Source organism: Schistocerca nitens, chromosome 11 (assembly GCF_023898315.1).
Source record: "Schistocerca nitens isolate TAMUIC-IGC-003100 chromosome 11, iqSchNite1.1, whole genome shotgun sequence".
Taxonomy (NCBI): Eukaryota; Metazoa; Arthropoda; class Insecta; order Orthoptera; family Acrididae; genus Schistocerca; species Schistocerca nitens.
This window is the reverse complement of record NC_064624.1, coordinates 175,913,977-175,940,254: the sequence shown is the minus strand read 5'-3', so window position 1 is coordinate 175,940,254 and position 26,278 is coordinate 175,913,977. Positions and strand designations below refer to the sequence as shown.

Below are 26,278 nucleotides of genomic sequence, written 5' to 3'. Positions count from 1 at the left end.
AGACATATTGATTGTTGGGAGCTAGCAGTTTCAACCAACAGCATACCATTACACAATCACTTGACGGATTTCAGTGAACCTGTAATGCGCTCCAAACCTCCTTGAGCATAAAAAGGCGAAACTTTTTCCAAACTGCCCTCTTTCTGTTTCACAATTATAAATACATTCTGACCTGCAGCATGCATTCCGTTACTATTCGTGCACAAATTCTGTCGCCCCCATGTCTGGAAGAGTGGCTACATGAGCCCTCTTATTTGATTGGGTGTTAGTACCTACCAGCAGCCCACTCTTGCCACTGGGACAATAAGGAGAAATTTCCAAGGGTTCCATTTTTATCCCATGAGTAGTGGGGGAAATAAGGGTCCACTCAGACAGAGACCCACATGGCTGAGTAAGCATTATAGAACTAAGGTGCAGCAGGGTCCCCCCAGGTTGTCCGTTAACGACTGTGACAACTCAACTGCTATGCATCTCATCTGTGCGCAGCACACCTTGAGATCGACAGTTTTTTTTTAATATAGAAGTTTATTCCGTTATCATGACCTGGGTGTTCATGCCACGATTCCCATTCCCTGTCACACACAATGTTCCACTGCCACGGTGATCGGTGAAGCATGCATACAGTTTATGGTGACCAAACAGCGGTGCTTTCCAGTCCCGATCTCAGAAATCCCGGGAGCAAATGAATGATCAGCTCCTACAGACTGTTTCCTCTGTCGATTGTTCGGAGTTACTGCTGTGGTTTTCTTTTTCAATAACTTCCTCTTCTAACTGTGATTCACATGATCTGACAATTCTTCTGACAATTTCTGTAATATTGTCTCATAGTCTTTAGGACATAAAATTTGAGAGTGCCTGTGAAATGTCTTCTTTTTCCCCCATTTCCATACTTTTATGAGACCAAATGATACAAATGTTTAGAACAGTAAGATATTGTTGCAAGACAATATCCAATATTTTAAAAGGTAACACAAGTTGCATATGGGTACTTTGATTCAATTCAAATAATCATTACATACTAAAATAAAAGAAATATTGCCTTGGGAAGTGAGAAAAACATAAGTATAGAAAGTATTTACATTACAAGGTGCATAGCAGCAAACACACTGCAAACACAATATCCACTTTCCAAACAATAGCGACCAAATTGCTTTTAGTGTGAATTGCGCAAATGTAGTAAGTGGTGACAGCTGTAATGAATGACATATGTATTTGGACATGCCTCCAACTATAACTCTATCTGTGACACTAACAGAAAACTAAATCTTGGGGCTAACTGATGCAGGTGCACCCAAAGGGTTAGTGAAAATTATTTCAACAGTGAAAACGGCTATATCTGATACTCTGAAAGAAACTGAGACAGCAAGGATAAAGTAGAAATGCTCTGAGTACTGCCTTCTAAATACAGTTTGATATGTTTGAAGACATTTATTTACATGAGCAAATAAACAATTACATTTCAAAATGTTTGTACGACATGTTTCCTATTCTCTGTCATCAGTAGAGTCGAGAAATTATCGTACACTTCTGTCAAAAACAGAGACTGTGAATTTTGCTTCAATCATTACTGAAGTCTGCACTCATTGCTCCACAGAACCTCACTGTCACAGCTCATGCGATCCCATGGCTGGTGTGTAAATAAAAGTGCCCACTCGTGACAGCCGAGAGTCAACGCAGGCAGAATACAGTGGCAGTAGCCACGGCTGCCTCGCCCCCACTCACCTCAACACAGCACTCCGCATGGCTGCGACGAGGCCAGCCACCTCCACCTGCCTCGAGCGGTCACCACATTCCTCCTCTGCCTCGTGATTGCCGGTGCCCGCCTCCCCGGAGGGATGTCTCGTTTTCGATCCAGACTCCTCAACCCTGAAAACAAATTGCCCTAGCAGATTGTACAAATTTTCAGATACTGAGGAGAAAATATTCTGCATAGTGTACTACAATTTCATAGCCGACCATCGATTATTAGAGCAAAGTTAATCGACCGCTAGTGACACTCGCTGACCCTAGCCTAAACTGATATAACAAAATTCCATTTCTTCACACATAAGATATGTTTACAAAATAGCACTACTTTGATGATTCCAAAGGCGCTATATAATCCTGAATTGTACAGAGGGGTCCAGAAAAATGTAGACACTCTCTGATAGTTAATATCTTTGGAACAAAATGACATAGTGTTGCTATTTTGCATGGTGGCAAAGTATATTATTTTCTCAACAGATTTTGGCAAGTGTTTTCCAGCAGATGATAGTGCAGCACCGAATGAAGTTAAGATTGTCATTCGAGCAATGCAAGGCCATACTGAAGTGGTGCTGGAAGTATGAAAACATGTTGGAGGTACAACAGCACTGGCAGAATGTGTACAGAACCCAGCCACAACATGTGCAACAATTTATCATATTCGGGTTAAATGTGAAGCTGATGGTACCGTGCAGGATGTGGGTAAGAAAAGGTCTGGCCGACCAAAATCATCATCAAGTTAAGCTTCCAGCACTGCTGTTTTGCAACATTTTAATAGGCCACCTCAAAAATCTGTGAAGCAGGGTGCACATGAAAGCGGGGTAAGCCATTCAAGCGTACAACCATTTCCGACGGCCGCCAAACTGGGAAGTGTACATTCCGAGATCGCTGCTTATGAATGACGACGACAGGGATTGAAGGACGGAGTACTGCGAGTGGTTTGAAGGCACGCTTCGTGAGGATGAAAGTTTGCAGGGATGCTTATCTGATCTGATCAGGCGCAATTAAAACTGAACAGTAATGTAAACTGCCACAACTGCGTATACTGGGCTCCTGAAAATCCTCACATTCACGTGGACAAACATGTTAATCTACCGGGAGTTAATGTGAGGTGTGGTCTGTCGTTGAATGGCCCATGCTTCTTTGATGGTACTGTAACAAATGAGGTGTGTCTTCATATGCTGCAAACATTGACTTTACCTGCCATCAGAGAGGTGTTTGGAAATGAGAGATTTTACCTACAACAAAATGGCGCTCTGCCTCACCACCACAGATATGTCAGAGCCTACCTGGACGATGGAGCGGTCAAAAAGGAGCTGTCGAGTATTCACTACCGTCTCCAGATATTACACCTTTTGACTTCTACCTATGACAGACCTCGAAAAATGAAGTTTATCAACAGAAGTCAGCTACACCAAATGAGCTTCAAGAAACCATTGGGTGTACTGTGCAGCTATCACGCCAGCAACACTTACAGCCGTAGTTCGGCAACACTTCAATGGCATTGATATTGTGTGGCTGCTAATTTGGGGTCAGTTTGAACACACGAAATAACCTTTCTCCCATGCAAGAATTGTAATGATATGTAATTCTGTTTCATGAATACTGGCTATCAAAGAGTGTCTACATTTTCCTGGCCCCTCTGTATTTTATGATTCATATACGAAGCCCAAAATTTGAATGCTGAAATCATTTAAATGCAGCACTTCATTTTTGCTACCACAAATGGAAGATCTATAATAATTAAAGATTGTAATATGACATCGGGTTTCATAGCAACATATTCATTTGGCTAATTCCAAAATTGCATCAAAATTCCTATAGACGCTGAAACCTATTACAATTTATAGTTGACTGGGTTGTCTGTCTGCTGCTTATTCCAGTGACATAATTAGTTTTCATAAAATATTTTTAAGATAAATCTGTGATTGAACTTGTCCCAATGCCACTTGTTAGTAAAAATTGTGAAAGCTACAATTTATTCAAAAAGCACCCAGTTCATTAGATAGGCCCAAATTCACTCCTTTTAATAATCAGTTTAGTTTCTGTGAAAATTCATTAACTAATAAATTATTTGTGACTAAAGTTTCTACCCATCTGAAAACACTCCCTTTGTCAGAAAAGTTCCAAGTCAAGTTTCTTAAAAAATAGAAAACCAGGTAATGATCCTAGCTCCAATCAAAGTAGTCCCCTTGGCTATGTACACACAGTTGCCAGTGTTTCTGGAGGTCTTGGAAGCAAACAGGGAAATTTTCAAATCTGATGCTTGTAAACCCATTTATCACAGCCCGTTGCATGTCTGCGATATCTTGATGTAGCTTTCCTTGTAGTCACCACTTCACTCATGGAAAAAAGAGACAAAATTACAAGGAGAGAGGTCAGGAGAATACAACAGATATGGGATGGCAACAACAGAATGTCTGGCCAACTACTTGGTAACAGATAAAGTAGCTACTCGAACTGGTGACACTAATGTGCATTTGTGCAACTTTTTCAGCATCATGATTGGGCTCATCTTAATGTGGCTGTGAGACACGTTATCATGAGGCTGGAGGAGGCATTGATGGCAGAGGACATGGGTCACAGCGCCAGTTGAGTCCATCATCAGTAGATCGGATTTCACTAGGCATGGCCTGCAGCTCAATAGGTATGGGAAAGGGAGGCTGGCAAAGCTTATAGGTGACAGTGTAGTGGGCAGGGGGAGGAGGGGGGGAGATCACTCATGGAAAAATTCCTGTAGTAGTTGTTGTTATAGCTGCGCCTTTTTTAGATTGAAGTCAGCTGATAGGTAAACCTGCTTAAAGGAAGTCCCTCTAAGGGCTCACCTTCAGAGGACGTCATGTTCCTAAGTGGAGAAGGAATTTGTATGTTTCATCAAAATATAAGAGGTATTAGAGATAAAGTTAGTAAACTGCTTATAGACGTTGACTCTGCAATTGCCGGTAAATCGGAGCACCACTTAAATAATTTGATAATTCAGAGGCTTCCTTTACCAGGATACAGATTAGCTGGCTGTTTTTCAAGGAGTTCCTTGCGGGGTGGAGGAGTGGCTATGTACATAAAAAAACAGTATTCCATTTGAGTCCACAGACATTCCATGACACTGCACTGAAAAGATATTGGAATGTTGCTGCAGCAGCAGTTGAATTAAGTGAAACCAAACTTCTAATTGTTGTTGTTTATAGGTCCCCTAACTCTGACTTCAGAGCATTTCTGCTCAAGCTAGACAGGGTTCTTGGTTCACTTGGTAGGAAGTACCAGAAATTAGTTATATGTGGTGACTTCAATATAAATTTTGTATATGACAGTGCAAGGAAAAGGATGTCAGTAGAACTCCTTAATTCATATGAGCTGATGCAGACTGTGTTGTTTTCCAACTAGGGTGCAGGGGAACAGTAGCATAGCCATAGCCAATATTTTTATTCATTCTTTATGACTAAATGGGCATTCTGTTAGTAAAAGGGTGAATGGCCGTTCAGACCATGATACACAAATTTTAACACTAAAATGCTTTTGTACTCAAACAAATGTCACATATAATTACAAACTATGTAGGAAAGTTAATCCAGCAGCAACAGAGAGTTTTTTTTAAACCTTGTCAAGGAACAAGAGTGGCAGGATGTTTATAGTGCCGATAATATAGATGACAAATATTAATTATTTCCTTAACACATTTCTCATGTCCTTTGAGAGTTGCTTTCCATTAGAACATTCTAAATGAGATATTAGCAGTAAAATGTAGCCTGGGAGGCTGTCTAGGGGGATAAGGATATCCTGTAGAAGAAAGCGGGAATTATATCAAAATGTTAGAAGTAGTTACAATCAAGCCTATTACAAACAGTATTTTAAAGTGCTTAAAAATATTATTTGGACAGCAAAGAGTATTTGGTGTGCAAATAGAATACCTAATTCATAGGATAAAATTAAAACCACAGGGTCAGTTGTGAAGGAAGTGTGATCAACAGCATAAGGTCGACGATATACAATCAGTTCGTAGTAAAAATATTTCCGTTACTGACGAATCAGATATATATTTACAGTATTTAACAATCATTTTCTGAGCATTGCTAGTGAATTGAATAAAGATTTAGTTTCTACAGGGACTCATGTAACTCTCTTCAAAAATGCCTTTCCGAGACTGATGTCCGAAATATTCCTCTGTGATACAGACAAGGAGGAGACTGACTCAAAAATTAAATCACTGGAGACTAAGGACTCTCATGGATATGATGGAGTGCCTGGCAGAATATTAAAGTACTGTGCTGCACATGTCAGCCCTGTACTTAGCCATATTTTTAATTTTTCCTTTAGGAAAGATCAGTTTCCTGAACAATTAAAGTATCAGTAGTAAAGCCACTTTATAAAAAGGGAGAAAGGGATAATGTAGACAATTTTAGACCTATTTCTATGACATTAGTATTGGCTAACGTTATTGAAAAGGCTGTGTATGTAAGGTTAATTGATCATTTTATATCACATAATTTGCTATCAAATGTGTAGTTCCGCTGAGACGCCCTGCTAAACTCACAGGACAGGACAGGTAGTTGGAATTGTGCAAAGGGGCCAAAATGAGTGGCTGTCAATTACACTTCAACACATAGAACTTTATTTATTTGACCAAACATTACAGTACAAATTCTTGAACTTAGTTATCGGCTGAATACACCACACTATCTTATACCTTAAGGGCACAACCACTTTAATTTTTTTTAAATCAGGCTAAAAGCCATTAACTTAAAATTCAGACACAAAAAAGAATATTTAGAAGGCAGAAGGCCTCACATTAAGTAAGTTCTATAATTTGGCTGAAGGCCCAAAAATCTAACACTTGAAAAGCAAGGAACTTTAATTTTAAAGCGGCTGAAGGCCCATGACTTAAAAAACCACTAAAACTATTCAACTTTAATTGGAAACCATCAGCTATGAGCCATACAAATACACACAACAGAAAATAAGAAAAGGCAGTGCAGCTAATGGTGCTCAGAAGTTTCAGGCATCGGCCAGCACTTGAAATACTAATTAGGTGAGACAGACAGTCGGCCCAACCATTCTCGATCCGACGACAACGCAACCAACAGACAGTCAACGGACCCACCGACAAGGTAACTTGCGCCCCACTCGACCAGCACACAACCAGGAGTTCAATGCAAACGTAAAAGGCACGGACGCCCACAACCAAGCACACATTAAGCTGTCGAGCTACACACCGTGCCGGACAGTGACAACACGGTTAGGAAAGGACATTGCCTAAATTTGCATTAACGGCCAGGGCAGGTAACCGGAACGTTAACAGTCACAAGGCAGAAAATTCCCCTGGTGCACTTCAATTGCAAATAACCAAATACAGTTAGACTCCACCGGACGGTGGCTAAACCTTCGCAAACTCTAACACACACGTTGTTGCTCACGGGAATATCCCAACAGCCAACAACGAGAACCAAATGGCACAATGTGAACAGTCTTGACTTGCTGGTAAATTAAATCCAAATTCAACTTTCGTGTCCAGGGTCGGTGAGCCACGGACCTCGCAGCAATGGGAACGGCCCCACACACTCTGACATTGCGTAGAGACCGCCAGTGGGCCCGGCCAAATAACACCCCACAGAGATTTCCTCACTGCTCCATGCCAACCGACCAACTGTCACACATCAGCACGGGGACAGCACTAAAATAACTGAGTAGTCGACATCACAAGCTACACACAGTTTCATGAACACTTGCACAAAGGACTAGACAATACTGATGGCAGCGACTGTGCAATAACAAGGACAAATCACGAGTCGGCACACGCAGACAACCCATAAGCATCGCCAGCCAACATACACGTCGTCCGACAAGACGACCGACCGACGACCAATCGAGGTGTCCACACTCAAGTGACACGTATCGGCAACTGTCGGGCGAGTCGTGGCTATCCGGATCTCACTGCAGCCGCATCCTGACTGAATTTCTCCCACGTCCTAAGTCAAACATTGCCAGGTCAGAACGCACTGCTAGTACCTCCCAACTCACTGGCAGATCTAAACTAACTCCAAACACACGACAACTGGGAAGTAATAGCAGTCAGCAAAGATAATACGCCAGGGCTTATATCGATAAGTGCCACTTCTGCCGCTCACGGGCAGGCAACTCAGTGACACCAGTAATTGAAATTAACAGAACGAGGTGGTAGTACAGTAAGAACAGGATGATAAATGAGATATGGCACGAACACGAGCCACGCACGGCTCATCCGCTTTAGAAGTCATTTAACAACTGAAAATGCTATAGTCTCTTTCCCCTGTCAGGTACTGGATGGGTTAAACAAAAGGTTTCGAACGCTAGGTATATTTTTTGATTTAACTCTGGCGTTTGGTTGTGTTAACCACAAAAAATTGCTCCAGAAGTTGGACCATTACGGAATACGGGGAGTAGCTCACAATTGGTTCACCTCTTACTTTAACAACGGACAGCAAAAGGTCATTATTCACAGTGTTGAGAATGGCCCTGATGTGGGGTCTGAGTGGGATACGACCAAATGGGGGGTGCCTCAGACCAGTGTTGGGGGCCACTTCTGTTTCTTATTTATATAAATGATATGCCCTCTAGTATTACAGGTAATTGTAAAATATTTCTGTTTGCTGATGACATTAGCTTGGTAGTAAAGAATGTCGTGTGCAACATTGGCTCCGTTTCAAACAGTGCAGTTCACGACCAAAGTTACTGGCTTGTAGAACATAAAGTAACGCTAAATCACAGTAAGACTCAGTTTTTACAGTTTCTAACAAGCAATTCAACAAAACCCAACATATTAATTTCACAGAATGGGCATATGATTAGTGAAACTGAACAGTTCAATTTTCTGGGTGTTCAGATAAATAGTAAACTGTCATGGAAAGACCACGTTCAGGATCTTGTTCAAAGACATAGTGCTGCCATTTTTACTATTCTAACGGTATCTGGAGTGATCAATTGACATGAAAATTAGTCTACTTCACTTATTTTCATTTGCTTAAGCCGTATGGTATTACATTTGGGGTAACTCTTCCCATTCTAATTGGATATTTTTGGCTCAGAAACGGGCAATAAGTGGTGTAAGTTCATGAACCCCTTGTCAACCCCTGTTCACTAGCCTGGGTATGTTGACACTGGCCTCTTAATATAGACATTCTTTACTGTCATTTCTTGTTACCAATATTAGCTTATTCCCAAGAATAAGTAGCTTTCACCCAGTTAATACTCAGCAGAAATCCAACATTGGGATCGGACTTCCTTAATCCTTTAAATGCTCTGGATGTGTAAACACGTGTGCCTTTGTACCTGTCCCTGTGCGCTCTGAACGTGTTCCCGCACGCCACCAGTCCTTCTACCTGGTGCTCGTTCATCTCTGCCTTCAAGAAGCCTTTTGTGCCTCTTGAAAACACGACATCTTGAAAGTGCCTCACCTGCATATGCTCACTTAATCATTGCCCATGTTTCACTACGGATTTTCCCGAGCTTAACGCAGAACTTAATGTTCACTCTTTGCTCACCATAAGCACCCATCATGTCACTGTAATTGATGTGTCAAGAAACCAAACAGTGAGTTGCTAAGCACAGCCTTGCAACCTAGTGAGTTTGCATGGCCAAGGTCATTTCAAGGCTACAGGTAATATAACATTTGTTCCTTTATAGCATTGGGGAAAAAAAAACCAACAACAACAACAACCTGTCCTGAAATTTTGCTGACATAAGGAGTACTTTCGTTATTTGATCCTTCAAGTTCATTTAATTTCATCTGATGCTACACTTTTGCTGTCCTAATTTTTCTGAACAAGATACCTTTCATTCTCTGAATAAGCCACTAATAATGAAATTGAGTAAATTAGAGAAATTACAAACATGAGAATTTAAAATGCAACCCAGGAATCCACCACATAAGAACACATAAATAGAAAAGCTTTAAAGTTAAACACACTGACTTCTACCTTTAATACTTTTCTAATAGTCTAAAATAAATTAAAACTACCATTGGGCTCAATTGGTTGACCCCATAAGTAAATTTGAATCTTACATAATTATGAAGTGAAATGTAACTACTGATGTTGTTACTTATTCATATGACTGTTTTTTATACACCCCTTACTGAGTAGTATTTGGCTGTTGAGAGTTCAATCTGTTAATACCTGTGTGTCAGTGTCCACTCTTAGGTGTAAAAAATTCATGCTTAGCTATCACCCGGGTAGTATCACCACAATGGAACTTAGATTAGGATCTAAGTATAAAAGCTGGCATCTAGCTAGCAGCCAGCATTAAGAAAGAATGGCTATGAGTCACATGATATAAAGTCAGCATTCTCCAAGAAAAGGAAATGTGAAAATATTGAACAATCATATGATTATCAACTGGTTGCATTCCTTCCCTTCTGCAGTGCTACATTCATTCAGCAAAACAGGCAGAGTCCTGGGAAGATGATGTATCAGATCTATTGTTTGACCTCCTAAGAAGTCTCAGACTCAAGATACCTGGGATTTATAACATCACTTGTAAGTGTGGATACAATTACATCAGTCAGTCCACTTGCACCATTTCCGACTGCCGTGCAGAACTGGAGAAATCTGCTGTTACTGAACAGAGCCCCACAAACAAACATAAAATATTGTTCAGGCTCCCACATAATTCGATTCTGTAATTAAAGAGGCCATGGAAATAAGAAAGTGTGAGACAACCTCGAATCTTGACAACAGGTGTAATCTTAGTGGTGCACAAAAGCAAGCTCTCGATGCAGAGAAGAGCCAGCAACATTCGTCGCAATTTTTACGCTACGGCAGGAGCGATGGCACCACCAGTCTGGACAGTGACATCATCCGCGAGAGCACGATGTAATTATCAACCAATCCGAAGCTGTCTCTGTGCTACGTGCTATGTGCCACCACAGAAGTAGTTTTGACAGTCAGTTACTCCTGACTAAGGCAATGGAGGTAATCCTCAAACGGGCAAGGTTCTATCCTGAATTTATGAGTTTTCATTGACATGGCAGGTTGAGTATACTTTAGATAATCTGTAGTGTTATATCAAAACAATGTAACCAAAACAAATATTGTGATACTTGTCAGTCAGAGCTAGTTCGTGAAAGTGCCCTGAAAAGCTGCTGTCACTGCCAAAAATTGTGAAGTGTGTATGTGCTAGTTTGTACTTTGTAAAATATAAACTAGCTTAATAACATTATAAGTATAGATGGAGAAGTAGAAACCTCTCTCATTGTGCTGACCTGCAGACAGTACTGTTGGGATATTCCGCATACTTTCGGTCACTTCTGTCCTATGGCATTGCGGCTAACACCGAACAACTATTTACTTTACATAAGTGTGCAGTAAGAATATTCTGCGTATAAGGAAACCAAACACCTTGCCAAAGCCTCTTCAGGGGCCTAAGAACTCCTGCACTTACATGATAATACATTTTTGTGATTAATAATAAGAGACAATTTGGAACCAACTCAGCAATTCACAACCACAACACTACAAGTACGAACAATTTTTGTACAGGCCATACCTCGTTCTCTAATATTAAGAGTGGAGTTTTATATTCTGGTGCAAAAGTCTGTAACACTCTGTCAGTGGACCCCTAAACACTTAAAAACAAAATAAAAGAATAATGTAGTCATAATATTTGGAATCGAAAATTCAAATTTCTCCAAATTCCATGTTCTATATAAAACAAAACTAAGATCTGCCAGTATAAGGGCAGCTGTTAGTGACTGGTTAGCTATTTGGAATGCACATCACATCATAGTCATAACCTCTTGCTACAATCTGGAATGAGGGAGTTTTACAATTATAGTACAATTCCTCAGGGAAAAACACAACACGATGACCAGTTACTAGATTCTTACTAGATTTTAAACGATACATATATTTTTTTGGAAGGGCTGGCTTTTTTCCACAATATTTTTTTTAAATACCAAACGAAAGTGTTGGTATGTTGATAGAGACACTAGCAAACTCAAACACACACATAAAATTCACGTGTCTGCCTGTGTCAGTATATGTGCGGATGGATATGTGTGTGTGTGTGTGTGTGTGTGTGTGTGTGTGTGTGTGTGTGTGTGTGTGTGCGCGCGCGTGCGAGCACAAGTGTATACCTGTCCCTTTTTCCCCCTAAGGCAAGTCTTTTCGCTCCCGGGATTGGAATGACTCCTTACCCTCTCCCTTAAAACCCACATCCTTTCGTCTTTCCCTCTCCTTCACTCTTTCCAGATGAAGCAACCGTTGGTTGCGAACGCTAGAATTTTGTGTGTATGATTGTGTTTGTTTGTGTGTCTATCGACCTGCCAGCGCTTTCTTTTGGTAAGTCACATCACCTTTGTGGGCTGGAATCATTTCAAGACCTCCTGGGCAACAGTAACGGAGCTTGCAATTTAGACAACTATTTTCACTGTTGTGGAAAGGTCCACAGTTTTCATGCCAGAAACAAAAGTATTCACAGTACGGGATCCAAGGATGGTTTTCTGCCAACTAGCAGGCTGAATGAGGGGTGAAGAAGTATGGATCCATTCTTACAAAACACATCACCTTGACAATCATCAGCCCTCATAAAGAACAAACATGAGAAACAAATTTTTTGTTGCTAAATGCATCAATTGGTCACAAAAAGATATTAATTGCTCTATTGGTGTATATAATCCAGTATAAACTTTACTACCTACTCCTTTCCAAATTTTATTTAAATATGGCATGTCTTTCCATACACCTTTGATTCTTATTTTTCCTTACTGCAGGGTTTATGTATACGAGACTGAGTACATGCACATTACTTGCCATACAGTTAGTATAAATACACACTGGCTTTGCACTCACACGCACAACAAACACAAACTTAAATAATCTGACTAGTGTTACTGTATGCCACATGTGCGTCTGACATATTCTCAGACTTTTGAAGGCTACGGAATGACTGTATCACTTGCACATAAATAATTACTTTCAGTTCTGACATTTGCCTTTAGCCTGTTATTTATTGATTTCTTTTTCTGTAGTCAGATACCTCATTCAAGACATAAATTCAGATGTCCCTGGACCAAAAGTTGCTCAATTGTATGAACAGAAAGAACATGGATACTGCACAACTGACTTCATTTGTTGTAATACCTTATATTACTATTCACCAACATCACCATTATTACTATTATTATCATCATCATCATCATTATTATTAAATGATGTGGTATTCGTGTACTGAGCTTATTGGTGTCTGCAACTTCAACAGCCTTGGGCAATATTCAGCCAGCTGGCTCCAATAACGTCAACAGGTCTTTGTACCATCAGTCTGGCGGTCCTCCTTGTGGTCTGTCTCTCGGATTCCATTCCAGCACAGTCTTCATCTATCAGTCATTATTCTTCCGGCAACATGCCAACCCACTGCCATTTCACGGTACCGTATTTACTCGAATCTAAGCCGCACTCGAATCTAAGCCGCACCTGAAAAATGAGACTCTAAATCAAGGGAAAAAAAATTTCTCGTATCTAAGCCGCACCTGAAATTTGAGACTCGAAATTCAAGGGAAGAGAAAAGTTTTAGGCCGCACCTCCACATCGAAACAAAGTTGGTCCACAGTAATATGAGAAATAATTTAGGTCGAATGAATGACGATACAGCTACAGTAGTTTGGTTCGAGTCGTAAGCTTAGCAGTTAAGCTTTACCAGATAGTCATTATGCGTCACTTGCTCCGTCCGTATTCATACGGGTACCCTTTCTTTTTCATGTGCTTCGTCTTGTTTGAATTGATTGCTTATTTTTCTTTGATCTGATAAGTGCCGTTCTCTTTGTTATAGATGTTTACGTCACTCCAAGCTGAAAATGCATTCCTGTACTGTGTCATCCATTGTTTGTCGTATTCTGATATTGAGTGTTTACGACCTGTCGCCGCTCGCGGCATGGCTTGCTTTTGTGCACGCTACCGCCGTTTACAATTAAAAAAAAGAGAGAGGAATTCTCTCATTAGCGAAACAATGGCAAGAGAACGCTATTTGTTGTTACTTACACTGCTGATTTCTTTGATAATGATCAACAAGAACCAAATAATAGACTGCATATGATAGAAGATGTTCTGAACAAGAGTTTAGTGAAAATTTTTCTTCGTTTGAAAATCTTTGCAGGCGCCTCTTTAGTACATTACATTCTGCACAGAAATTAGTCATCTTAGATTTAAAAATCTAGTCAATTGCCATGCTTCATTTCTGACTATATCACTATTAGGCATAAGAATAACACGAATATAAACGTGTCATAATATGTATATTCATCCGCGTTTGCTGTTGTCTCACTCTAGTATCTTAGTTTATTAGGCAGACAGGATTTAAATGAGATAGCAGCAAACACAAAGGAATACATGGAAAAATGTTTATATTCGGATTATTCTTATGGTAAAGAGAGTACTGCATGTGATTCACAATTCATAAAAGTTCCTATTAGCAACCATCTCTTCTCACAGGTGGGAAAAAATTCAGAACATAGAATTGGCCATATTGACAAACATCCCAAACAGTCTTGCCAGTCGGATTTTCGTAGTACACTGAAATGCTGCTACATTCGAAGATGAACAATACGGAATTTGCATTTACTTCGTTGGATAACGTATGAAAATGCAGTGGTCGAAACTCGGGGCGGAGAAAAATAGCTCGTCTTCCTCCTTTTTTAAAATTTATTTACTGAGGCTGAGTTTTTGGTGCCAGTATCTATTTTTGTGCCTGTAAAGTGTGCCTGTGCAGTGCTACATATATTTGACGGCAGAAGTTAGTTGTGGCGGCACCTACCAACATTTTTCAGAACTTCCGCTTACTTTGCACTCGATTCTAAGCCGCAGGCGGTTTTTTGGATTACAAAAACTGGAAAAAAAGTGTGGCTTAGATTCGAGTAAATACGGTACCTATTATATACAGGATGTATTTGATGTCAGTAATGTATCTGATGCCTTCTGTCCTCCTTTTTGTCCTTTCTTGTGATCTCAACCTTTCCGTGCTTCATGGTGTATTTGTGAAGTCTCCAGACCTAGCAGCTGAAAGTCAACATGGGGAGGACATTCTGGACACAAACGATTTTTTCAGTTTTACTACCAAGTTTCACTTGAAGATACTTGAATGTCTTCCAACTGCTTGCCAGCATAGATCAATGTGTCGAAACATTTCAGATATTATGTCTCCAGTCGTATTTACGAGCTGGCCGGCATAGATGTAGTCACTGGAAGTGTACAGTAGTGTATTTCTAAACTTTACATTTCTTACCATTCTCCACTTCTTAGACATAGCTTCTGTCTAGGAAAGTTCTAATTCAGTCCAGCTGCCTCACATTCCGAGGCGAGATGCAATACCGACATCTGTAGTTCTTCAAAACTGTTTGCCAAGTGCCCAATGTCTACTGTTAAATCACAGGTTGTTAATTATCTTCCTACTGAATAAAATTAATTTTTCTTTCCAGTTTAATTTCATCACAGCCATTTCCAGTATGACAGAACAGATTAGGAAAGATGAACTCACCTTATTTTACTCCTCTTTGATTGGAAAGTCCCAAGTAGGTTCTCTGACATTAATGAAAGATGTAGGTTTTGTATATGTGCTACAGGGCTTTAACATAAGCCACCTCTAACCCCTCACTCAGCTATGGCTTACACAACAACTCGATAGCTAATTCAGTCCAAGGCCTTTACAAAATTCACTAAATCTACCATAGAGGCATCCAGTATTTAATTTCTGCAGAAAAAACTATGTTGAAGTTTGCCAAATCTGCTATGGAAACTAGCTTGCTCAAGTATTATACGTCTATTATTGAATTAAAGCCCCCCCCCCCCTTCCCCAATCATATTTTTCTGTCTGTCTGTGAAGATAACTCTCAGGAACTACTGTTGGGTTTTTTATACAATTTTCATTAGCACAGATTAAATCATGACGAAGGTTTGTGTATATCATTTATTCTCATTATGCCAGGCAAGTTGTCTGGCTGTAGATACTACACTTGCAAAGCTGCCGGCATTGGTAGTAGTTATTATTATTATTAGGTTGAGGCATAAGTTCATAGCATTTTTGTTTCGCATGTTTATATTCCAGTTGCTATGGTTTTATTTATTGACTGAAATTTTTTTTTTTTTTTTTCATTTATAGTTTAATGTTGGTATCTGAGTTTACATACATTTTGTCATTTCAACCAAATAAGTGAAGCTGTGGACGCTATTTTATAGAGTGCCAAATGAAGAAATCAGAATATTTCACACATATTCTTTTGTTTGAGTTCAACAAGGGATGATAGCAGTGGAAACAGCCAGAAACATTTGCACTGTGTATGGGGATAATGACATTGGATAAAGCATGGGAAGAAAATGCTATTCTCATTTTAAGAAGGATCATTTTGACATTAGTAACTCTCCACATTCCGGAAGACCTTCAAGGTTTGACAAAGACTGTTTAAACGCATTCATTCACAATGATCCACACCAGTGTACTTGATAAATGGCAAATGTGATGAACTGTGATCATTGCAGCATCATGTGACATTTGGATGCAATGGGGAATGTTCAAAAATTGGGTGTACGGGTACCGAATGCTCAAAGTCAAAATCATAAAAATCTGTGGGTGGCCGTATGTTCATCTCTGCTTTCTCGTCATCATTTGGCTTGTGAACAACACCAACCATTCCTATCCCATATTGTCACTGGTGGTGAGAAATGGTTGAGCCCAAACAAAGTAGCAACTCCCCGTACGAAGACCTGCACGCTTCCAGAAAAGATAACGTTATGCTTCTGGTGGAACAGTGATGGTGTTTCACTACAAACTGCTTCCCTGAGATGTGACCATCACTGCTCACATTTATTGTCAACAACTGAGACATCTTGCACATGCAGTCTGAGAACGATGACCAAGAACACTGTGAAAAGTGATGCTATGCCACAGTAATGCCCGTCCACATTCCTCTCGACTGACGAAAAACGCTATACAGGAGTTGGGTTGGGAAGTCATTCCGTAGCCACCTTATGCACCTGATGTCGCACCCTCAGATTTTCACCTTTTCTGCTCTCCATCGAACAAGCTTCAAAGATCATCTTTTCTGGATGGGAATGCACTCTGAACGTGACTTAACGAGTTCTTTGCCTCAAAAACACATGAATCAAAAGCTGCAGAATCAGACAGTTAACCCAGTGTTAGCAAACTGTTGCAAGTAGTCAAAGAGAATATTTTATAAGACTAAAGTCTTTGTATAAACACAGCAGATACACAAAGACCCATGGAAAAGCACTACAAACTTATGCACCAACTCTATATATTACATGGCCGTGCACAAATAATTCAGTTCAAGCTCATATTCTGTTTATACGGTTTGTGTAGTAATGCTACCAACTAACGACACCCTCCACACCAACGCTCGTTGTACCTGGCAGCGATGCTCCGCACGGCTCCTATAAGCCTCCACACATCACCAGGATTTGCTGCCTTGGCAGAGTCCTTGCCTCCCCGGGTGGCACCTGAGCCTACCCTCGCTCTGACCTCTGTTGTCTCCAACCTGCAAGAGACATCTCTCATCAGCTGTATACTGTCTTTATAATTTTTTATTTTACACAAACTATCACACAACCATTTCTCAGTCTCGTGGCCATGTTCCACAGACTTTCGGTAAGTAAAAAAAAAACAAGGAGACAAAAGGATTATTGCAGAACATATAAACCTAGTCAAGTAACTATCTACTTCTTGATAAATAAGAATATAGTTATACCTAAAGACACATGGTGCAACTGATGATTTAATATTCACCACACATTGTCAATAATACTAATTGCTACGGCAAAAATCACCTGAGAATGATAAACATTAATCACAAATAAGAAGTAAACTACCAAAGAAAGACAGCATGAATGACAACTGTACATGGTTACTTGGCAGCAATTACAGGTTCTGTGATGATTTTTGTCTCCACTTTTTATCTATCACAGTCTGAAGACAGACACTGTCTCGTCCCAATTCCTTACAAAACCGTGAAAAATTCATGTGATTCTTTTGAAAATAATTTAAAAAATTAAACAACAAAATCGATCAATCACCCGGCACAGTACATAATTTTTACTATACATGTGACTCTCTAATAAATATCAAGAAACACGCACAGCTAAAGCAACCTAATCCACTTGAATCTGCTACTGTATTCAAACCTTGGTCACTCGCTACTTTGCACTTGTACTCCACCCATTACCAAACTGATGATTCCTAGATGCCTGAGGATGTGTCCTATTAATTTCTCCGTTCCTTTAGTCAACTTCAGCCATAAATTTCTTTTCTCACTAATTCCCTTTGGCACATCTTCATTCGTCGTCCGATCTACCCATATTATCGTCAGCACCACGCTTCAGAAGCTTTTGTTCTCCCTAGTCTGACGTGCTTACTGTCGGTGTCAAACTTCTGTACGAGCCTACACTGCAGACAGACACCTGCAGAACAAACTTTCTGATGAAAATTTATATTCCATGTTAGCAAATTTAATTATTTCAGAGTATCTGTGTCTGCATTTAATATCCTCTCTACACTGGCCATCTTCAGTCATTCTACTGGCCACATAGCAAAAGTCATTGACTACTTTTACTATGTCATTTCACAATCTCATTGCCTCGGCAATGTCTCATTTAATTTGACTGCATTCCATTATCTTAAATTTCACACTTCTGTGTATCATCAAATTGGACTGTACACCATTGCTTCAAAAATCATTTAAATGGGCTTATTTCACATAGTTTTATGCTGGTATAATTTTGATTAATAACATGATTAATCAAAACATATTTCCTTGTACCTCCCAGTAATTCAAACACTTTTTAAAACACTAATTACACAGGACCTGCTTTATTGGTGTGAAATTAAAGTAGTGTTCTTTGTTACATTGTTAAATAACAAATTAAATCTTTAAATTCAAATAGCACAAGAATTATTACATAAATTAGACAAAATAAAACACATTTCTATCCAGGGAACATTGTATTTTAAACCACCGCTTCAGTGAGAGTGTGCTCCAAACATTAAAGCAAATGAAGTATTGACTGACATTGAGCAAAATGGTGTACGTATTCAACTGAATGGAGACTTCACAACAAATGACAAAGTGTGTACGGGAGTCTCTACCACAAAATGCAAAGATGACTACATTTAAAATTCATGCGATACCCAGTGACAACAGGAAAACATACCTATCACCGAAGCAGGTTCCACTCTCGGCCAGATGTCCTGTCCCTTCACTCACAGCACACACTGCTCCACCGAGACCTTCACGTGTTTTGTGCGAGCCTCCGCTCTCAGTCTCAGTCACAGCCACGACCCCACTTTCCAGACGACCTGCCCTGTAACTGCTACCCTCCGTGTCTCCCGTTCTGCCCGACTGCGTCCAGGCATCCGTCGCAGCCACCGGTACCCGGTCGCCACCGTCACAGCTCGTCTGTGTGCACTTGTCGCAGTGCCTCCTCTGGACCCCGCCACTCCCCACGGGAACCTCGGCAGCAGTCCGGGTGCCACTGCCACAGAAGGCACTCTGCAGTTTCTGGAAGACGTCAAACATTCTCCTCTGCTTGTGAGCCACCTCACCCACATCTGCCGCCAGCTTTAGCAGCAGCTCTGTGTGGCGGTTCTGCAGGTGGAACAGTGCCCTTATAAGAGGGTCCGACACTGGGACCCGCGACCCTCCGAGCCCCTCCGCAGTGCGTGCGTTTCCGAAGTCCGTGAGGGGCGATCTCGCGGAGCTCCCCCTCTTTACACGCGTGGGACTGTCGCGTGTTTCAGAATTGCCGACTGTGAGGAGCTCTCTCTCCGTCACATTTATTCCAAGATTTTTGCACGGAACTGATCCCGGGTCACTTTCTTTCACCAGTTTGTTTTTCCACTTCCGTCTGCGCCTTCCCAAACTGAGAGGAGAACCGTCACTTAGGCTGCAGTCTGACGAAATAAAACCTTTGTGTGGCCCTGTAGATTTTTCTCTTTCCTTCTGAAAGTCGAAAGCCTGGGGTACCCGCAGGCCACTTACATCCGAGGCGACGTACCCCGCCCCTCCGAGTGCACCCCGATCGGACGAATCGACGTAGCGAGCGACTCCTCCCTGTCGGTCTGAGTGACCCGGTGGAAAGCTGCCACGCTCCTCCTCCACACCCTGTATCTCTCCTCCAGGTGCAGTGACTGTCGCCGAAACGGTACTGTCACACTGGACGCCCGTAATGTCGGGCAAATCCTGTGTGGGACGTCCTGTACACTCCACAACATCCCCGTTACGCTGATGTGACACTGCAGCGGTGCCTCCCTGCAGCTCACCATAGTGCCGGTCCGAAATCTCAACACGAGTCTGAGAACTTGTCACTTTGCTCCTTTTGAGACCATATTGGTATTTTTTTGCAAACGGATCTGTGTCAGAATCGAGGAAATTATCGGTGGTACTTTTTCCAAATGACTCACCTCTTTCCCTCATGTCCTGCACTGCAACCGAGTTCTTATACCCGAGTCGATCGGCTTTACGAGTTCCGTCCCCCGTCTTCTGTCCCACACACATATTCCCTGCCCCGACGGGCCCTGAACTGGTCCTTCCTGAAAAATTCTCAGCACTTCGCTCTTCAAACTCCTCGAAATCTGGTCTCCTCTCACTGAAATCAGCTGATATGCGCTGGTGATCACTCTGCTCAAAGTTGCAGGGATCGACAACTGTCTTTGTCTCCACTTTGTATGCCTTTATCCATGAAGGGACAGCTTTCTCTTGTATGCCGTAGTGTAAAATATCTTCAGTGTTTGAAGTTTCATGTGGAGTTTTCACCACTTTGGCAGATGCCTTTGGTGCTTCGAACAGCCCACATCCGAAAACCAGAGATGCGTCTGGCACACATGGCTCGAAGAGGATCTAAAAGAAACAAATGTTTGTAAGTGAACAAGGTACAGTTTATGCTCAACATGACTGAGTTTTTGTATGCTGAGTTGCAAAGACTGTCATAGATAGCAAGGTCACAACGAGGTTACATCACCACCTCTTCTCAATTCTTGTCAGAAAAATCACATTAAAATCTAAACAGAAAAAGGAGTGTAGGTCAAGTGAACAGAAAAGACAAGACAGCTTACATTGCTAGTAAACAAGACAGCTTACATTGCTAGTAACACTCATAGAATTAATGGTGTACTTCTGGAAACTCAGCCCCGTCGTAGTTTCCACTTTATGCAAAATATTTTGACAGTCAAAGTAGTATCCCTCTTCACAATAGTCCCACTTTGTAAATCCTTGGAAGTAATCAATTGTTTCACATAACTTTTTAGGCATATTCTGACATCAACTCCTTTCCTTTATGCCACAAATTATTATTAACATACTGTTGGTGTTGCAGCAGTTAGCCCTTATGCCTGTAGTCACAAATCCATACGTGGAACATTTTGATACATGCATGACATGTTTGTCATGTGACCGCATGAAAAGGAAAGCCTTTATGAGTGTTTGGAATATCTTAACTCTATCCATCCTTATACACAATTTATGACAGAGCTTAGAAAAAAGAGGCTGGCTACCTTTCCTTGATTTGTTGGTTAAGACAAAACTGGGCAAAATCCTTGGGTCACAGTGTACAAAGGAAACATGTACACACTTTTTTATATCTCTACACCTCAAGCCGTCACCACTCCTCACAGACAAAATTGATACTGAAGACTCTGGTCTATGAAGTTCTTTACACTAGCAGACAAGGAGTGGCTTATGAAAGTATTACACACCCTCGAACAGTATCCCTAAGGGATGCAGACTCATTTAACAGGATTTGCAGTCAACATCAAGATTGCAAAAGAAAGAGGTTGAGACACACAGAAAAAGAGAACTAAGAATCACTTATCTACCTCGCACTGGCCCAGTATCTGGAGTGACTGGGGACTCCTACGGAAATATGGATTTCAGTGTCTTTCACTATCGTCAACAAAGATAAAAAGTCTTCTTTGTAATGTTAAAGACGCTCTAGGTCTCTGAGAGCCAAGTGTGTACTGCATTCCACGCAAATGTCTTGCACGGTGCAAGCTATTAGAACAGTTGATGAGAGGTTCGAGGAACGTCACGGATACACCAGACTAAAACAACCGTACAAATCGATGGTTGCCAAGCACTGTCTCAAATACACTCATCACCAGACGAGTATCGTGGTGCAAACACCAAGCTTCTGAGGCAATGTAATTAAGGAGACTACTGAAACAAAGACGTCAGACAAACTAATAAATGGGTATGGATACCTTAATTTTAACAAGGTTTGGGGCTAGACACTCAATTCAGTGAGATCTTGCTGGCTATCATCTATCATTTCGACGAAAAGCTGCAAGAATGTGAACTTAACCTAACAGCACACAGCTTGAAAAACTCGGGAAAGTCAAAAGACACAGTGGGCATCAAGAGTCGACTCACAATCGGGTACGAATAGCGGCATGAGACCAAATACAGTTCATAGTGTGGTTGGAGCTCAGGCAGCAGCTACACAAGGCGGCACAATTCGCAGCACCTGAAGAAGACAAGTGGGTCAGTCGTCCAAATATTGGGTATAAAATGGACAGAATTCAGCTGAGCCACCCAGAAGTACACTGCTATTCAGGCAAGCTGAGGAAACCTGTGAGGTCACAAAACACATCAAAAATAACTGGGATGGAACACACACACACACACACACACACACACACACACACACACACACACACACACACAGAGAGAGAGAGAGAGAGAGAGAGAGAGAGAGAGAGAGACAATAATGACTACAAATTGGAAAAAAAGTAGTGTCCTATAAACTTATACCTATGAACTAATACTCGTTGAGATACAGGCCATACTACTTGCGTGGTGAGCAGTCAGCAATCGGTGGTGTAAGCTATGTTGGCTGGGTTCAACTCTGTTTCTGGCCCTCCGACTATGATATTCTTGTCAGACTTGGCACTTGCAACTGTCTCCAACAAGAGTCATTCCATATGCATCATTTCAAGTTGTGCAGGCCTGAGCAGAAGACCAATGTTGCTGCAGTTAGTGAAAAATGTAGATAGTAATATGGAGTCCTACTGTTCCACACAATGATGGAAAACAATACAGCTTTGGATGAAGAGCACAATCCTGCATTGAGATAGTCATGGTGAACATCGCAGCCATGAAAAGAGGACAAGCTGTGTATCCAGTGTGTGTATACCAACTTCAACAGGTCATGCGCATGACAGGTGTTTTCATTTACGTATCCTGACACGTACAGCGCCATCTATTATCAATTTTCACAATATTTTTTTTCTTCTTCCATATGTTTTCCCCCTTCTCCGATAATATTCCACTGCAATCCGACGTCATTCTGACCAGTGGTCTTATTTCTAGTGTTTCGAAAGTTTAACTTTAATTATAATCACCCTGTATTATACTTCTCTATGTGAATGGTACCTTGTTGTTGTTGTTGTGGTCTTCAGTCCTGAGACTGGTTTGATGCAGCTCTCCATGCTACTCTATCCTGTACAAGCTTCTTCATTTCCCTGTACCTACTGCAACCTACATCCTTCTGAATCTGCTTAGTGTATTCATCTCTTGGTCTCCCTCTACGATTTTTACCCTCCACGCTGCCCTCCAATACTAAATTGGTGATCCCTTGATGCCTCAGAACATGTCCTACTAACCAATCCCTTCTTCTAGTCAAGTTGTGCCACAAACTTCTCTTCTCCCCAATCCTATTCAATACCTCCTCATTAGTTATGTGATCTACCCATCTAATCTTCAGCATTCTTCTGTAGCACCACATTTCGAAAGCTTCTATTCTCTTATTGTCTAAACTATTTATCGTCCATGTTTCACTTCCACACATGGCTACTCTCCATACAAATACTTTCAGAAACGACTTCCTGACACTTAAATCTATACTCGATGTTAACAAATTTCTCTTCTTCAGAAACGCTGTCCTTGCCATTGCCAGTCTACATTTTATATCCTCTCTACTTCGACCATCTTCAGTTATTTTGCTCCCCAAATAGCAAAACTCCTTTACTACTTTTAGTGTCTCATTTCCTAATCTAATTCCCTCAGCATCATCCGACTTAATTCGACTACATTCCATTATCCTCGTTTTGCTTTTGTTGATGTTCATCTTGTACCCTCCTTTCATGACACTGTCCATTCCGTTCAGCTGCTCTTTCAGGTCCTTTGCTGTCTCTGACAGAATTACAATGTCATCGGCGAACCTCGAAGTTTTCATTTCTTCTCCATGGGTTTTAATACCTAATCCAAATTTTTCTTCTGTTTCCTTTACTGCTTGCTCAATATACAGATTGAATAACATCGGGGAGAGGCTACAACCCTGTCTCACTTCCTTCCCAACCACTGCTTCCCTTTCACACCCCTCGACTCTTTTAACTGCCATCTGGTTTCTATAAAAATTGTAAATTGCCTTTTGCTCCCTGTATTTTACCCCTGACACCTTCAGATTTTGAAAGAGAGTATTCCAGTCAACATTGTCAAAAGCTTTCTCTAAGTCTACAAATGTTAGAAATATAGGTATGCCTTTCCTTAATCTTTATTCTAAGATAAGTCGTAAGGTAATTATTGCCTCACGTGTTCCAACATTTCTACAGAATCCAAATTGATCTTCCCCGAGGTCGGCTTCTACCAGTTTATCCATTCATCTGTAAAGAATACGAGTTAGCATTTTGCAGCTTTGACTTATTGAACTGATAGTTCGGTAATTTTCACATCTGTCAGCACCTGCTTTCTTTGGGATTGGAATTATTATATTCTTCTTGAAGTCTGAGGGTATTTCGCCTGTCTCATACATCTTGCTCAACAGATGGTAGAGTTTTGTCAGGAGTGGCTCTCCCAAGGCTGTCAGTAGTTACAATGGAATGTTGTCTACTCCCGGGGCCTTGTTTCGACTCAGGTCTTTCAGTGTTCTGTCAAACTCTTCACGCAGTATCGTATCTCCCATTTCATCTTCATCTACATTCTCTTCCATTTCCATAATATTGTCCTCAAGAACATCGCCCTTGTATAGACCCTCTATATACTCCTTCCACCTTTCTGCTTTCCCTTCTTTGTTTAGAACTGGGTTTCCATCTGAGCTCTTGATATTCATACAAGTGGTTCTCTTTTCTCCAAAGGTCTCTTTAATTTTCCTGTAGGCAGTATCTATCTTACCCCTAGTGAGATAAGCCTCTACATCCTTACATTTCTCCTCTAGCCATCCCTGCTTAGCCATTTTGCACTTCCTGTCGATCTCATTTTTGAGACGTTAGTATTCCTTTTTGCCTGCTTCATTTACTGCATTTTTATATTTTCTCCTTTCATCAATTAAATTCAATATTTCTTCTGTTACCCAAGGATTTCTACTAGCTCTCGTCTTTTTACCTACTTGATCCTCTGCTGCCTTCACTACTTCATCCCTCAGAGCTACCCATTCTTCTACTACCGTATTTCTTTCACCCATTCCTGTCAATTGTTCCCTTATGCTCTCCCTGAAACTCTCTACAACCTCTGGTTCTTTCAGTTTATCCAGGTCCCATCTCCTTAAATTCCCACCTTTTTGCAGTTTCTTCAGTTTTAATCTACAGTTCATAACTAATAGATTGTGGTCAGAGTCCACATCTGCCTCTGGAAATGTCTTACAATTTAAAACCTGGTTTCTAAATCTCTGTCTTACCATTATATAATCTATCTGAAACCTGTCAGTATCTCCAGGCTTCTTCCATGTATACAACCTTCTTTCATGATTCTTGAACCAAGTGTTAGCTATGATTAAGTTGTGCTCTGTGCAAAATTCTACCAGGCGGCTTCCTCTTTCATTTCTTACCCCCCATCCATAGTCACCTACTATGTTTCCTTCTCTCCCTTTTCCTACTACCGAATTCCAGTCACCCATGACTATTAAACTTTTGTCACCCTTCACTATCTGAATAAGTTCTTTCATTTCATCACACATTTCATCAATTTCTTCATCATCTGCAGAGCTAGTTGGCATATAAACTTGTACTACTGTAGTAGGCATGGGCTTCGTGTCTATCTTGGCCACAATAATGGGTTCACTATGGCATTTGTAGTAGCTTACCCGCATTCCTATTTTTTTATTCATTATTAAACCTACTCCTGCATTACCCCTATTTGATTTTGTATTTATAACCCTGTATTCACCTGACCAAAAGTCTTGTTCCTCCCACCACCGAACTTCACTAATTCCCACTATATCTAACTTTAACCTATCCATTTCCCTTTTTAAATTTTCTAACCTACCTGCCCGATTAAGGGATCTGACATTCCATGCTCCAATCCGTAGAACGCTAGTTTTCTTTCTCCTGATAACGAAGTCCTCTTGATTAGTCTCCGCCCGGAGATCCAAATGGGGGACTATTTTACCTCCGAAATATTTTACCCAAGAGGACGCCATCATCATTTCACCATACAGTAATGCTGCATGCCCTCGGGAAAAATTACGGCTGTAGTTTCCCCTTGCTTTCAGCCGCTCGCAGTACCAGCACAGCAAGGCTGTTTTGGTTAATGTTACAAGGCCAGATCAGTCAATCACCAAGACTGTTGCCCCTGCAACTACTG

The 26,278-nt window shown here is 41.0% G+C and overlaps 1 protein-coding gene across 4 annotated transcripts in view; it reads right to left on the bottom strand.

The window, feature by feature from the left end:
• Positions 1-26,278, bottom strand: part of LOC126213024 (uncharacterized) — a 111,147-nt gene that overhangs the window by 64,256 nt on the left and 20,613 nt on the right. For all 4 annotated transcript variants that reach the window (XM_049940591.1, XM_049940588.1, XM_049940590.1 and 1 more), the window contains exons 3-5: positions 18,921-20,605; positions 17,123-17,251; positions 1,723-1,866 (exon numbers count right to left, since the gene is read on the bottom strand). In XM_049940591.1, the coding sequence (XP_049796548.1) occupies positions 1,723-1,866; positions 17,123-17,251; positions 18,921-20,605 (1,958 nt within the window). The remainder of the gene's footprint in view (positions 1-1,722; positions 1,867-17,122; positions 17,252-18,920; positions 20,606-26,278) is intronic.